General features: G+C 46.8%; 1 protein-coding gene across 3 annotated transcripts in view; it reads left to right on the top strand.

Annotated features, from left to right (window-relative positions):
- The window catches only part of MYO18B (myosin XVIIIB), a 230,676-nt gene that overhangs the window by 108,439 nt on the left and 105,834 nt on the right, over nucleotides 1-16,403 (top strand). For 2 of the 3 annotated variants that reach the window (XM_087423619.1, XM_087423617.1), the window contains 4 exons: nucleotides 5,357-5,476; nucleotides 5,820-5,928; nucleotides 9,422-9,546; nucleotides 14,763-14,917. In XM_087423619.1, coding sequence (XP_087279745.1) covers nucleotides 5,357-5,476; nucleotides 5,820-5,928; nucleotides 9,422-9,546; nucleotides 14,763-14,917 — 509 coding nt within the window. Of the gene's footprint in view, nucleotides 1-5,356; nucleotides 5,477-5,819; nucleotides 5,929-6,970; nucleotides 6,975-9,421; nucleotides 9,547-14,762; nucleotides 14,918-16,403 lie in introns of all 3 variants that reach the window. The other variant, XM_087423618.1, reaches the window with a different exon arrangement.

Genomic DNA, 16,403 nt, shown 5'->3' with positions numbered 1-16,403 from the left:
TGCGTGGGGTTGTTATGGGGTTGGGGTTGGGCCCTGAGGCTGGGCCAGATCACAGGCCTATGAGAGTCATGTTAGAGGCCTGAACTCCATCCTGAAGGTGAGGGATGGACCAGAGAATATTTTCAAGATGGGATGTGTGGGTGACGGCATCTGAGGGGTTATTTCCTCTTTAGGGGGCTCTAGGGAACCTCAAAGGCCATTTCCGCAGCTCATGAAAGCCCCTAACTGCCCCTTCTCCCCCCAAGGCCAGTCGGTGATGTGTCATCCCCACGTGTCCGCTCAGATGCATGACCCTTCTCCCGGCGTCCTTACAGAAGTGGCCCTGTTTCCGCTGACAAGGACGTGCCCGCGGCTGTGGAGTCCTCTTCACTCCTTGGCTCCCTCGCACCTTTCCTAGTTCACTCAGCACGTGTTCTTTGAGCCCCCAAGAGGCAGTGTGGTGGTGTGGCCAGGAGTTAAGGCTCTGGAGTCAGGCTGTCTTGATTCACATCCAGCTCTGCCTCTGGCCGGCTGGGTGTCTTTGGGTGGGTGTCTGCACCCTAGTGCCTCAGTTTCCTCCTCTGCAATCTGGGGATATCAGGACCTACCTCTCCGTGTTGCTGTGCAGATTCCGTGGGTGAACCTGCACTGCGCAGGTGGTAACCGCGGTCTGTGTAGTGATTATTATGAAGGTAACCTTACTATTACTTACTGGTGGATGATGGTCCCTGCTGGGAAGAGAAATACACAGCTCGATGCCTGAACTGGTGCCCAGCGTGCGTCTCTGGGGAACCCCGGAGCCCGCCACTAAGCTAGAGATTTGTTCTGAATTTCTCCTAATGACAGCTTTGGGGGCCGGTACCTCGAGACTGAAACCACAGCTTAATATCCTTGGCACACAAAGAGCACACCAGCCAGCTGGCTCTGCAGTTGGGCTGGCCCTTCATCTATTGATTCATGTTTTCTACTGTTCTCTCTCTTTCCGATTTTTTTGGATTTTCTCTTTCAGTCACTCAGGTTGATGGGGATGGGGCTTCCCTTTCGCTGGGGGTCCACACAGGCGCCCTTTGGCTGTGGCCCCCAGGCCATGGTGGTTGAGGTCCAGGTCTCAGCTGGCCTTCGCTCTGCAGCCTACTGGCTGTTTAACCTGACCGCCCTGAGCCGCCGCCTCCTGGTCTGCTCCAGGTGGACGATGACTCCTGCTCTGCTGACCCCCAGGGGCCTGGGGTGGGAGATTGTGCTGAATGGTGGATTTGGGACAGAAGGCAGCACCGTAGTCATGAGCCAGGACCTGGGACTCAGGCTGCCCGGGCTGGACTCCCTCTGTGACTTAGCAGCTATGATCTTGGGCAAATCATTTCACCAGTCAATACCTCAGTTTCCTGTTCTGTGAAAAGGGAGTAACGAAAATGCTCTCCTCATAAGGCATTTGATGGGCTTAAAGAAGATGGGGTATCCCAGTGCTTTGCACATGTCTATCCCCACCTTTGATGAGTGTGAGCTGTTTCTCATACTAGGGCTTAACATGAACAGATCCTTTTGGTCAAATTGGAAAGTACAGGAAGAGAGCGAAAGGGAGAGCTGTTTGCTCTCTACAGGGAAGGTGATCTGGGAGTTTTGAGAGTATTTGAATATAAGAGCCAAGGGCAAGGTCAGGCTAAAACATGTGGGTGCCCCTCACGTGGTTTTCTTATCTCCCCAACTTGACGGTAGGGTCCTTGTGGGCAGGGCCTGGCACACAGTAGGCGCTCACATAATGAATGACAAGTGACGGTGACAGCCCAGGGGACCCCGTGTGTGCTTGGCATTTAACGTCTACCCAATCCCCGTTACCCACTGTTCCCCAAGCTGCAAATGACGCCAGTGTGCACGATATATTATTTCGGTTTGAGTCTGTGCAAAATGTATAGCAAATTCATTCATTCCTGTCCGCTGCTCTCTGACAGACCCTTGGAGTCATTGTCCCTAAGTAGGAAGAGGGTTTCGGATGATTTGGCCAAGCGGTGGATCCAGGGAGGTTTTCAGAATAATTTCTAGCTAATTGGTCCTTGAGTAATCTGTCAGGACCCTTCTGGGTTTGCAAACCAGACTCTCTCCCTTATTACACTGGTTTTCCTTTTGCATTCACCTAACAGCTCTGGGCATGGTGCCCACCGCTCACCTCTATGGACAAAGCCCCTGGGCCCCAGAATGTGGGAAGGGAGAGGGATTTGTGGGGACAGGGGAAGGTCAGGAGCTACTTGTCTCTGTGAAAAGCGTCTGTCATTTCCCCAATTTGCAAGGACTGATTGTCTTTTGGGTTCCAGACTTGGGTTCTGTAGGAACTCAAAATTAATGCATTAAATTAATTTTGCGCTCCCTTTGCTCAAGCCGATTAGCACAAATTAAATTTCACACTAATTGGCTAAGGCAGAGAGAGCACAAACCCAGTGTTTGGGATCGATGCTGATCATGGGGATGAGGAGGCGGGGCTAGGGGTGTGATCTGGGGCTTTCCTGGATCGCACAGGCCTGTACTCACTGCCCATTGCGAATGATCACTTCAGTGCCCGTGTGTCCACAAGCAAATTAACCCATCCAAAGCCAAGTGTGAGGCCAAGATTAGGAAGAGATCCTAACAGTTTCTATGGCAGTAATTCTTTTTTTTAAAATTATTTTATTGAGGTCACATTGGTTTATAACATTGTGTAAATTTCAGGTGGATAGCATTATATATGAGTCTCTGTATAGACTGTATCGTGCTCACCTCGAATAGTCTGGTTTTCATCCGTCGCCGTACACATGTGCCCAGTCACCCCTTTCGCCCTCCCCCCACCCCCTGCCCCTCTGGTGAGCACCAATCTGTTCTCTGTAGCTACGTGTTTGTTTGTTTATCTTCCACATATGAGCGAAACCACGCCATATTTGCCTTTCTCTGTCTGACTTATTTCACTTAGCATGATACCCTCAAGGTCCATCCACATTGTCGAAAATGGCACTTTTGTCTTTTTTCATGGCAGTAATTATTAAAACTTTGTTGCGCTTAAGAATTACCCTAGAGTGTATTGACATTCAGATCCCTGGGTCCCGCCTCAGAGATGATGGTGGGGGCTGTCTGAGGGTCCTGGAATTTGTATTTTAACAACCTTCCCAGGTCATTGCACTACAAGCATTTTCCCAGAACACTTTAAAGACAACAGCGTAAGGAAAGCAAAAGGAAGCCCCACCCCAAAGACAGCCAGGAACACCCCGGGAGAGCCCCTCCGTCATTAATCGGTGATCATTTCTTGGATTTGGTGGATATGGGGTCAAGTCCCAGCTCTGCCGCTTACTGGCTGTGTGCCTTCAGAACACTCCCCATAAGCCTCTCTCTTTCTCTGTCTCTATTGACATCTGCATTTGGGTCTGCGCAGTCGCTGGCGAGGTCAGCAAGGTGGGAAGTGGATGCGCTGGAGGAGAGAAAAAGGTGGGGAGCAGAGAATGCACCAAGCAGCCCCCGCTCAACTATTTTTTGGACTCTTTTTAAAAGATATTTATTGTTTTCTGTTTTTCTGATAACACAAGTGGTTAAAAAAAATCAACAGTATAGAAATGCATCACAAGGCAGTTGGAATCCCCTGTGAGCCCACCCTTCCAGCAAAAAAAAAAATCCCTATTAACAGTTTGGGAGTGCCGTTTTTTGTGCAAGTACAAACAAAAATGGGAACATGCCGAACGTTCTTTTCTGCAAGTTTGCTTTTTTATTTCCCCTTGGCAATATACCTTGGGGATGTTTGCATGTCAGACTATATAGATTTGCATCCTCTTTGCTGAATGATTATTGAGACAGCCTGTGAGCTGCTAGTATTGATGGGGACTAGCTTGGAAGGACAGCCGGATTCCAGGATGGAAGGGCCACTCAGCGTCTGCGTGGTGACACCCCCCAGGGCCCCCCCCAGTACCACGCAGAGAGTCTGATGGGAGAGGGAGGTGTTTTGACAGCTTCGCCTGCAATATTAGTGGTGTAGAATGGGAATGCCTGGAGGACAACGGGCACCGCGTAACTCAATGTACTTTACAGCTCAGGTCGCCAGAGCCGCATAGAGGAAGAGACTGGTCCAAGACCACGCAATACGTTAGTTGCTGTGTCTGGACTTGAACCCTGTACTTTCCTCTGTTTCTTTTTTTTCCTTCTCTGCCTCTGGACTTGAACCGCCGCCTCGCGTAAGCGGTTGCCTCAGTTTCACAAGCCGCCCTTCTGTGCAAGGTCGTTTCTGAGCCTCTTGGTCATAAAGACTGTGCTCCTATATTTCTCTCCTCATTTTATTTGGCAAATCCTTGAGCCCGGAAGGCTGCATTTTGGAACAATTGTACCACAGAAGCCCTGACTCATTTGGTGCTTGTAGTTGGTCAGTTATATGGAAAAAAAAATTCAGTGCAAGTGGAAATTCATTAAAAGTAAACATTTTTATTTTTCACTTTAAACATATCTACCTTAACTCACTGAGGTAGGACCTAAGCCTTCTGAGGATGAGCATCTGACTCAACCTCCACTTCCTTCTTTCTTAAACCCTGCCCCTGACACGTGACTGTATGATTTCCAGTTCTGATTAAAGCAGAGCAAATGTCAAAGTAATTTGAGTGCAGACATCTAATTTTTTACGTCTAGTTTTTGCACTTATACCTATTTGATAGAATTCCAAAAAGCAACTCATCTGTATCCATTCCTTCCAAAGCATTCAACCTAGTTTTCATGGAAACTCTTCATCCAGTCGTATTGTATATTTTTATGTGATAGCTAATCGGATAGGTGATTACAGTAAAAATGTGACAGGCATAAACAGGCGAGGAATACACACGATAGATAGGGGTGTGCATGGCTACGGCTGTCACCTGGTAGAAGCAGATGGACCACAGGGAACCAGAGAGAGGTTTCCTGGCTGAGAGCATTCCCATGAGGCGGGCCTCTGTGGGTGTGTCTCACTGAGGGAGCCTGTTGGTCGGTCCAGCGTGAGGACTCACTGAAGGATGGTTAAGGAGAGTTTCTACCAGAAGAGCTATATTTTATTGAGCACTTACTGTGTGCCAGGTACTGTGCTAAGCTTCATGTAGATTATCTCACTTAATTCTCAAAACATTTCTCTAAGTTATACTCTACCTTCTGAAGTTGAGAAAACTGAGAATCAGATAGGCATCCTGCCTGGTTCAAAGTCACACGGCTCATGAGTGTTGGGTCAAGAATTCTAACACACCAAGACCAATAAAATTCTGACATCCGTGCCCTTGATCACCTCCTTACACTGAAGGGTGGCCTTTTTACGAGAGCGGTGATCTGTCCAAGGCTGGTCCTGTGGAGTGTGCCTGGGGAGAAGGCTTGGCGGCCCCAGTGAGTGACCTTGCTTTGACCCTCCCCAACTCAGATTGCTGACTTGACCACAGAGCTCGCTGATGAGCGCTTCAAAGGGGACGTGGCCTGCCAGGTGCTGGAGAGTGAGCGGGCAGAGAGGCTGCGGGCCTTCCGGGAGGTCCAGGAGCTGAAGGTGAGTGGTCTGGGGTGGTGGGGGTGGCTGAACAGGGGGGCTGGGAGTGGTTGGGCCTGCCTCCCTCTGCTCACATCTGGGATCACTAAGCCTAAGAAAGATGCACAGGCTTACTGACTCCCATGCTTAGGGTCCTGGAGGACATTTGGGTCTTCCTAAGGCTTGGCCTTGGAGGTGCCCTGGGTGAAGACTGCACAGAGGGTGGGCAGTCCTGGCTATGGAGGCGCCATGGGTGAGGACGGTGCAGGGGACAGCCAGTCCTGGTTTGGGAGGCACCATGGGTAAGATGGCCAGCCAAGGCCTCTCTCCAGTTCCAGTTTGGACCTCAAGGCCTTTCTTCCAGAGCAAGTATGAGCAAGTCCAGAAGAATTTGGGAGACGTGGAGAAGCAGTTGAGAGAAGCTCAGCAGAAAATTCAGTTGAATGACTTGGAAAGGAGCCCCCCTGTAAGAGGTGAGCAGACTGGGACCCTTAGGGCTGGATGCTGGTGGAAAAAGCTATTTTTCAGTGTCATTCATTCATTCATCATTCATTCATTGATACACACTGAGCACTTACTCTGCACGAGACCCTGCAGAGTCTAGTGTGGCTGAGACTTTGGCAGAGCTTACAGTCTATTGGAACAGGCAGACATTAAACAGATAATCCAACAATAAATATCCCAAATAATAAATTATCAATGTGATGGGTGCTGGGTAGTAATTATGCAAAGAATGATAAAAAAAGATAGTGTCTCTGGGCAAGGCATCTTTATATTTATATGAATACTTTTAATATAAGTTTTGGAGAAGGCAGTTGAGTGGTTAAAAGTGAAATCTATGAAATCACATTTCTGGATTTGAATCTAGGCTCCATCTCTTATTAGATGAGTGGCTTTGGTCTTGGAAATTGTTGTGCCTCAGTTTTCTTATCCTTCAAATGGATGTAGCCATAGATGATTAATAGAAGGGTTTAGCTACTTACATGCCACCAAGTGCCGAAGAGCTGTTAGCTGCTTTATCATTATTACTAACACTACTAGTAATGGGATTGTAATCCATGCTCATAACCACCCACGGAGCAGGAGCTACTACTGTCCCCATTTAGAAGTGGTGTCGGGCACTCAGCAGTTATTGGATGAATGAGGAGGAAGCGAGGGGACCCCTGGATTGCCCAGTGATATATGTGCTCAGCAGAGCCAGGAATTTCTGGTGGTGCCCGTCTTACACAGTCCCCTGGGGACTCACATCCCATGGTTGGATGGGCATGGTGACATCTTTGTCAACTTCTCTCTCTGGTCTAAATGAGTCAGGTGAGAAGGATGCCCAGGGTGTCCGTCAGCTTATATAAAATGTTGACATCATTTCTCCGGTGCCCCCAGAGGATTTCTGCCCTGGAACTGTCAGAGACACTCCGAGGAGCAGAGGGCAGGAGGCGGTGGAGAAGAGGCGGGGCGTGTTCTACGCCACTCTGCTCTCCTCTCATCCTGGCTACCCCCAGGGTAGGCATTTACCAGGGAGGTTAAGACAGAGGAGTTTGAGATTACACACAAGACCTAACAAGGGAGGTATAGGCAGGGACAGGGAAATGTGTTTGCACAGAACATCAGGGGTGGGGGAGCACAATTTCCCCAGAAGAACATCAGCCCCAATTCCATCCTGACTGTGGTTTATGTTTCAGTGGTACACCCTCATTTGTTTTCCTTTAGAAAGATGGGGGAGTTGAATGAGGGGGGGCGATGCGCTTAGCTCATGAGCACATTAGTCACAATGCTATATAGGCTCTCAGCACTGGATGCTCATTTCAGGAAGCCAATCTACAAATATTTTTCTTTTCATTATGAAAGTAATACATACTCATTATAGAAAATTTCTAAGATATAGCAAAGCTGAAAGAAGCAATGAAACACTTTAATCACACTGCTGCAGTGCCCCCACACCCTCCTCTATGGATCAAGCTGGAGTATAAATTATTAAAAATATATATGTTTTTCCTCTATGCAGGGTTAACTATTTAAAGAGCACATTTTGTGGTCTGTATCCAGCACTGAGCTGGACACTGTGAGGAGTTACAGAAGAATTTTAGTTGGGCTCTGCTGTCAAGAAACTTGCAATATAAATGGGGAGGTCGGATAAACTCAGGAAAATGTGACTGGATAATGAAGGGCTGAGTTGTACGTACTGACTGAGAATGGCACCGTGGGGAGGGAGGATGGAGGTGGAAATTGGCCTTGAAGAATGGAGAACAGTTTCCTCATCTGCTCGTGTGGCCCATCCACTTGCTCTGTAGCACATCATAGCACTAAGTACATGGGCAGCCACAGAAAAGCTTTCTGCTACGTCTTCCTTTTCCAGGCCACGCTGTTTGCTACTGAGATTTTTTTCCTGGTAGGGGAGGCGGGATTTTTTTCCCATCGTAATATTATTTACCTTGGTGGAAACCTGAACAAGCTCTAACTCCTTACAATTATATCATCCTTCTGTTTGGGTTAGTTATGTGGCAATCCTTATTGGAGTCACCTCCTCCAAGACTCAGTCCTACCATCCATCCATCCACCCATCCACCCACCCACCCACCCATCCATCCATCCATCCATCCACCCACCCACCCACCCCCCCACCCCTCCACCCATCCACCCCTCCACCCATCCATCCCTCCATCCATCCATCCATCCATCCATCCATCCATCCTTCCATCCATCCATCCATCCACCTATCCATCCATCCTTCCGTCCATCCATCCTTCCATCCATATACTCACCCATCCATTCACTATTCCAATGAAACTTATGGAGCATTTATGCTACGGTGGGCATTGTAGTAAGTCCTGGGGGCACAATGATTAACAAAAAAATATTTCTGCCCTTATGACTTTGAATCCTCTTCTGGATTTCCATAGGTTTCCCTTATGAGAGCCCTGATCATGCTAGGTTGCAGCTGTCTTTTAACATGTTTGTTTCCCTCACCAAATTCTCCTGGAAAATAGAATGGTTTCTTATTTATTCCATTATTTCTTGTGCCTGATATGGAGTAGTGTGCTCAGTGAGTGCTTGGATAGGTGGAGCGTAGATGGAAGAATATTTAATGGGTGGATGGACATGTGGATGGATGGATAGATGGATGGGTGGATGGGATGGATGAATGGATGGATGGATGGATGGATGGATGGATGGTTAGGTGGATGAATGAATGAAATGGATGGTCTCTATCTTAATCTCTCCACTGGTGGAATGTTTTCCACAGCTCCATTACCTTAAGGGACATCACTCTATTACTCAGAGTCTAAAGATAAGACGTCATAACCTAGTCTAGCCCACTCTATTCAGCCAGTTTTCATCACACCAGCAAATGATTTTTGTAGATTTTTATCAAATCAAGGACTTGTTCTGTTAACTCATAGAGACATCTTTTGACCAATGTCTCTGTTGCTACGGAGGTTCAGTAAACCTTTTAATTATTGCTCATTGATTTATTTGTTAATTAATTCAACCAACAGTCACTGATTATGTACTCCATGTCATCCAGTGTGGTTGGCCAGTAGGATGATTCCAATTGGTGAACTTGTACAAACATGTATGGGGAATCACCTGTGCACAGGGAACTCTTCTAGAGGTTGTTGAGGATCCCCAAAAGACTAAAAGATCTCTCTTTCCCTCAAGGATTATGGAATATTCTTGGAGAAATAAAAATATATGTACACTTGTACCGAGAAATTGAACAGTATAGAGGAACCAAACTTAGAAAAGTGGACAATAACCAGACAACTGGGGATGGTCGGGACAGGTTGCCTGGAGGAAGTTTTTTTTAAGCTTGGACTTAAAGCAGGATTTCCTAAACTGAAGTCCAAGGTCGAGGCTCAGGAACTCTATTAATGCTGTGAAATTGTGTACAAAGAGCTAAGAAAGTGGAGGAGAACCACCGTCACTCACCTAGCCTTTCATCTTGCCCTCCCTGACTTTGTGACACAGCGGACGAGTGGCAAATGCGCTTTGACTGCGCTCAGATGGAGAACGAGTTCCTCAGAAAGCGTCTACAGCAGTCTGAAGAGAGGTTGGACTCAGAGCTGACATCCAGGAAAGAGCTGGAGCAGAAGGTAAGAGGTATTAGAGAGTCTGGGTCACAAAAGCGTCAGAGTGGGCAGGTCCTCACCTCTGCTATGGATGATCAAGGTGTTGGCCGGACCTGGGGAGGAAGAAAGAGGGCACCAATGATTTCATGTTTTCCCACCTCCACCGATATGACAAATGCTGGTCGCTGTGGGATGTGGGAAATACTTTCTCTACACGTGGGTCTTCCACACCGGGGAAGGATACCCTATGGTATAAAGAACATGAACGTTCGCTCAGGATACCTGAGTTCCAGTTCCATTTCTGCCCTTGTGGAAATCACTTTACCTTCTGGGCCTCAGATTTCTCATCTATAAAATGATTGTGATATGCTCTTAATATAGTCAAATTTTACCCATTCCCAATGGCTCTATTCTAACCTTCCACCCCCGTGTCTCATCTAGACCAGGGCAACAGCCTCCCAACTGGTCTCCTTGCCTCCAGCCTCTTCCCTCAACCACTTGCCACACTGCAGCCAAGGGATCTTTCAGATTCTCTTTCAGATTGTTGTGTTATCACAAGTTATGCTGACTCTCATGGTGGATTGTTTCCTTGTGTGTTTTGTAAATTTTGACTGTGAGCTCATCTTCAGCAGGTCCCTCTACCTCCCACCCCAGTGGCCCCAGGTAGTCTGCATTGTGGAATGTTCCTTGTTTTTTCTTCTGACTCTCATGGTGAATTTTTTTGTGTGTATTTAGCCATTTTTTACTGTGAGTTAATCTTATTTTTAAATTTAAAAACTTTTTACTGATTTTAATGGAAGTCCTGTGTTTATAGGGTTGTGGATGTGTTCTTCTAGAAGAAGCACTTCTGTACTGTCTTCTGCAGCAGCGCCTGAGACTATGCTCAATTCTCTGTTTCAGATTTTTGCAACATGTGCAAACTGTCAATTTGGGCTCTAAGCCCACATGAGGCACAAACATGGGGTTTTGATTTCTTATGGGAATACTTTCTCTCCACCCAGGGCCAGAGTGGCAGTAAGCTTTCTTACCACCTTCTAGGCCAGTGGGGGGAGATTTTCTTGCCCCCTCTCACTGAAGTGAAGCTCTATGTGGGTCCTGACTTAACGAGAGTGTCTTCATTCCAACTCTCCAGCTTCCATGGGACCAAGGCCTTGTCTCCTGTCTCTGTCTGGGCATTGTAACACAGCCTCTATCCTTAGGAGTATTCTAGAACTTTCAGCTTCTCCTCTTCTCCCTTACCCTGGCTGCCACAGTGCCAGCATCTGCCCGTATTACTCTTGTTTTGTGTCCTCTGCATTTATGACATCCTGAAATTTCCCTTTCTTTCTTGAAAGTACAGATGGATATTACAAATATAATCTTATCTCGTTTTTCTAGGTGAATGTGTTGATAGTTTGGCCTTTTCGCCTATTTTGCTTGGTCTCCAGCCACCTCTAGTCTAGTCTACATTCTAATCGGTCTCCACTTTGACTAGTGGTGTGCTGGTAAACTGGCTCTCCAAAAACAAAAAAAAACCACCCTGATGTGTAGCATTTGCCAATTGCCAATTTCCGTGGTCTAAATACTCCCACCATGGCTAATTTGAAGGTGCCATTGTGACGTCTCTGAATGTGGAACTGGGAAGAGATGTGCAGAATCAGCTCTCATAAGTCGATATAAGCCAGCTCCATACACCATTGAGTGCAAGCACATTCAGTTGTTTAAAGCTCACAGCAAAATTGAAAGGAAGGTACAGAGAGTTCCCGTATACCCCTTGCCCCCACACATGCATAGTCTCCCCCATTATCAACATCCTCCACCAGAGTGGGACATTTGTTACAATCAATGAACCTACATTGATGTGTCATTATCATCCAAAGTCCATAGTTGATGTTAGGGTTCACTCTTGGTGTTGTCCATTCTATGGGTTTGGACAAATGTATAACGATGTGTATCCACCATTATAGTTTTATAGAGTAGTTTCACTGCCCTAAAAATCCTCTGTGCTCAACGAATTCATCCCTCCTCCCAACCCCTGGCAACCACTGATCATTTTACTGTCTCTATAGTTTGCCTTTTCCCGAATGTCATATAGTTGGGATCATACAGTATGGAGCCTTTTTGGACTGACTTCTTTCACTTAGTAATATGCATTTAAGGTTCCTCCACATCTTTTCATGGCTTGATAGCTCATTTCTTTTTAGTGCTGAATAATATTCTATTGTTTGGATGCACCACAGTTTGTTTATCCATTCTCCTACTGAAGGGCATCTTGGTTGCTTCCACATTTTGGCAATTGTGAATAAAGCTGCAATAAACACCAGTGTGCAGGTTTTTATGTGGACATAAGTTTTCAGCTCCTTTGGGTAAATACCAAGGAGCATGCTTGCCGGATCAGATGGTAAGAGTAAGTTTAGTTTTGTAAGAAATGGCCAAACTGTCTCCCAAAGTGGCTGTACCATTTTTCATTCCCACCAGCAATGAATGAGCGTTCCTGTTGCTCCGTGTCCTCGCCAACATTTGGTGTTAGTGTTCCGAATTTTAGCCCTTCTAATAGGTGTGTAGTGGTATCTCATTGTAGTTGTACTTTTAACTTCATTTCCCTGATGACACATGATGTGGAGCATCTTTTCATATGCTTATTTGAATCTGTCTATCTTCTTTGGTGAGGTGTTTGTTAAGGTCTTTGGCTCATTCTTTTTTTTTTTTTTTGAGGAAGATTGGCCCTGAGCTAACATCTGTGACAATCTTCCTCTTTTTTTCTATTTTTTTCCTCCCCAAAGCCCCAGTAGATAGTTGTATGTCATAGTTGTACATCCTTCTAGTTGCTGTATGTGGGACGCGGCCTCGGCATGGCCGGAGAAGCAGTGTGTAGGTCCACGCCCAGGATCCAAACTGGTGAACCCCGGGTTGCCAAATCAGAGTACACGAACTTAACCACTACCCCACCAGGCTGGCCCCTCGCCCATTTTTCAATTGAGCTGTTTGTTTGCTTATTATTGAGCTTTAAGAGTTCTTTGTATATTTTGGATAACAGTCCTTTATTAGATGTGTCTTTTGCAAATATTTTCTCCCATTCTGTGGCTTGTCTTTTCATTCTCTTGATAGTGTCTTTTGCAGAGCATAAATTTTTAATTTTAATAAAGCCTAGCTTATAAATTCTTTCTTTCATGGGTCAGACCTTTAGTGTCATATCTAAAAAAGTCATTGCCAAACCCAAGGTCATCTAGGTTTTCTTCTATGTTATCATCTAGGAGCTTTAAGGTTTTTCATTTTACATTTAGGTCTGTGATCCATCTTGAGTTAGTTTTTGTGAAGGGCGTAGGTGTGATTCATTCTTTATTTTGCATGTGGATGTCCAATTATTCCAACACCATTTGTTGAAAAGACTGTCTTTGCTCCGTTGAATTGCATTTGCCCCTTTGGGAAAGAGCAATTGACTATATTTCTGTGGGGCTATTTCTGGTTCTCTGTTCTGTTTCACTGCATTGTTTTTTGACTCCTTCCAAAAATGCCTTATTCTTTCTCACCTCTGGGCCTTTGCATATGCTGTTTCTTCTTCCCAGAACACTCTTTCTTTCTCTTCTTTACCTAGACATCTCCAACTATCCTTAAGAGCTCAGCTTAAATGTCCTTCCCTCCAGAAAGTCTTCCCTGACAGAGATTGGATTGGGTGCCCCTGAATTATTTCCTCAAATATAAGCCTCATCGTGTTGTATTGTAATTCTCCACTTACTTCTTGGTCTCCCCCGTTAGAGGTGCGCACCATGAGAGTTGAGGTCATATTTGCCTGTCCTACTATTATATATATCTGCCCATGGTGAGAGAAAAGTATCATGTGATCACCTTGCAGAGGTGGGCCAGGGTGAGATCACATGGGATTTTATAAACAACGGAAGCGAAGCTCGGTATCCTCCACAGTGGTGATGGTTTTAGTGGTCGCTTCCGAGACAGACATTATACTGTGATCCCCAGGAGACATCCTGAGCTGTAGATTACTACACACAGAATGACAAGTGCAGGGAAACAGCCCAGTTCTTTAATAACACATTATAAAGTCGGGTCAGTTTCCCCAAGGAAGGGGGGATATTCATGCTACATTAAAAAGTAATAAAACTGCAACCTTTTCTGAGCAGCAGAATATAAGAAAACATCCCATTTGCCTTCAAATACTGAATTTAGAATTACAGGCTTCATTAACTCAGTGTTTTGCTTATTTAAAGCAATTCTTTAATGAGGCCATTTCTTCAAAGCGAGTGTGCTGAGTTGCTCTCGCTCCCAGATCTAAACTAGGACATTTGGGAGGGTGTTTCCTAGAGGAAGACACGAGAGCCTGGGATTTTCTGTTTGTTTACGGCCGTGTGCATTCCTGGGTAATTCAGCCCATCCAAAGTGCCATCTATTGCTCTCACCTTGCAGCCCGTCTCTCGGGTTTCCTGGGCAGATTTTCCAGGTGTGCCATTTTGGCTGCTTCGTGGCTAATCCTCACATAGCTCCGCGGATTATGCCAGCTGATAGGGATATTAATTATACAATAGTCAAGGGGCAGCCAGCCCTGGTGGTCTAGTGGTTAAGATTTGGCGCTCTCACCGCCGTGGCCGGGGTTCATTTTCCGGTCAGGGAACCACACCACCTGTCTGACGGTTGTCATACTGTGGTGGCTGCATGTTGCTGTGATGCTGAAAGCTATGCATCAGTATTTCAAACCCCAGCAGGGTCACCCATGGTGGACAGGTTTCAGCAGACCTTCCAGACTAAGACAGACTAGGAAGAAAGACCTGGCCACCCACTTCCAAAAAAGTGGGCCACGAAAACTCTATGAATAGCAGTGGAGCATGGTCTGATAGAGCGCCAGGAGGTGAGAGGATGGTGCATAAAGACTGGGCAGGGCTCTGCTCTGCTGTCCACAGGGGCACTAGGAGGCAGAATCAACTCAATGTCACTAACAATAACAAACTCAAGGGGCTGTCAAGTTGAGGCAGGGCATGCAAAGCATCTGTGGGCGTGGTGGCAGGAGGATTATCGAGGAAAATGGGAAACAACCCCAAGAGATTGAAGGAATTACTCCCATTATACCCCTGAGCAAACTGAGGCTCAGAGAAGTAGCTTCCTTAAGGAGACACAGGTAGAAAGCAGTCAAGACAGAGTCTCTCCAGCTCCAGGAGAGACGTTCACCTTGGAAATGGCACTGCGTGAAATAACAAGTAGACAGCCTGTTCGGTGCCAGCAGAGCGGGGTGCTTCATTCTGTTACTCCCACAGCTTGGGGAGCTGCAGAGTGCTTACGAGGGGGCCAAGAAGATGGCTCACCAGCTGAAGAGGAAGTGCCGCCATCTGACCTGTGACCTGGAGGACACACGCCTCCTGCTGGAGAACCAGCAAAGCCGGAACCACGAGCTGGAGAAGAAGCAGAAGAAGTGAGTTGCGTTCTACACCATCCGCTGGGCCAGAGTGGGCGGCGGGGGCTGAGGCCTTCTGGGGTCTCCGAGTTCTCTTCCTAAGCCCCCTCACTTCTGTCAGGGCTCCTCATCCATGGGGTTTAACTCCCTAATTCTGCCCTAAATCCTCCCTCCTCTCACACCTTATTCCTGTAAGTTTCTTCCAAGAATCCAGCAAGAAGTGATTCTTTCCTGTTACCCAGTCTCAGCTCTGCCACCAGTTGCTCACGTGACCTTGAGGAACTTTCTTGGCCCCTCTGGGCCTCAACCTCCCCATTTATCAAGCGAAGAGTTTGTTATGGAGGGCGAAGACAGCCTGCATGGTGGTTAGCGCAATTGCTGATGTCACCCCTCCACCCCCCATGCAAGTCCCATCTGTGTCTCTTTCTAGCTGTGTGACCTTGGACAAGTCACTCAACCCTTCCCAGCCTCAGAGTCTTATCCCTAGGTGGGGGATGAGAACACCTCCTTGTCGTGAGGACTAAATGATACGGTTGGTATATCCAAACGGACTAAATTCTGGTTCCTATGCCGATTGTTGAAAATGGGGAAAGAGAATGAGAAGGAGCCCAAAAAATGGAGTTACTGCCCTTGTCATTAGGGTTTGGACTCTCAGATCACGTGAGCAATTCTGGCAGGGACTGGACCTCGTGCACCAACAAGATGCCGGTCTTGAATCTGCACGATGGTTCCCGTGTTGGCTTTCCCATTAGGATGCTGTCACGGCTCGCCAATGGTGGAGCCTAGATTGGAACCCAGGTCCCCACTCACGGGCTTCCTTATGCAAACCCTCAGCCCTGGGATGCTTTTATTCCTGGATATCCTGGCTGCTTTTGAAGTTCTTCAGCTCACTTGATGAGGGATAAGGTGTGTAGAGGTCCTGTTTTGAGCCAGACAAGCCCTAACAGAGACCTTACAGGAGGCAAATGGATGAAACACAGCCTCTTTTAGAAGGTCCAGGATAAAAATACAGAAAAACGTTCCTTTGTGTGCCAGGACATGGTTTTGCTGAGGACACCTCTTTTCCAAGAGATGGTCAGCTGAATTTTATTTCCATGAGAGGGGCATAGATTTTTAACTTGATCTACATTAAATACTGTTTCTCTCATTTATCATTGAGCTTTCCTGAGCTGGTTTCTTCATCAGAAGAAAAAGATCTCTTAGGGGTTGTTAGCATGCCCCTCAAAATGAGAGAGGTTTATTCTCTTTTTATTGGTATCTGACTCTGTTTCCTTTTCCACCTTCCCATGGGTGCTCTGGCTGAACCTTGTCCCTGCAGTGGGGAAAATGGCTTAGTCCTACCGTGGTCATTTCCTGGGTGACCTTGTCAAATGACACCATCTCTCTGGGCCAGAGACTGACTGATGTTTCAGAGGAGTCCTTGGACTTAAGCAGGTTGCCTGATGTTGGAGAATGGCTCCACAGACCCCATCTGTCAATCAAGAGGCGGGAACTCCATCATCCC

The sequence above is a fragment of the Ceratotherium simum genome, chromosome 35 (assembly GCF_057802395.1).
Source record: "Ceratotherium simum simum isolate JZ-2026a chromosome 35, ASM5780239v1, whole genome shotgun sequence".
Lineage (NCBI taxonomy): Eukaryota > Metazoa > Chordata > Mammalia > Perissodactyla > Rhinocerotidae > Ceratotherium > Ceratotherium simum.
Note: the sequence above shows the minus strand (reverse complement) of the source record. Positions and strands in the feature narration are given on the sequence as shown.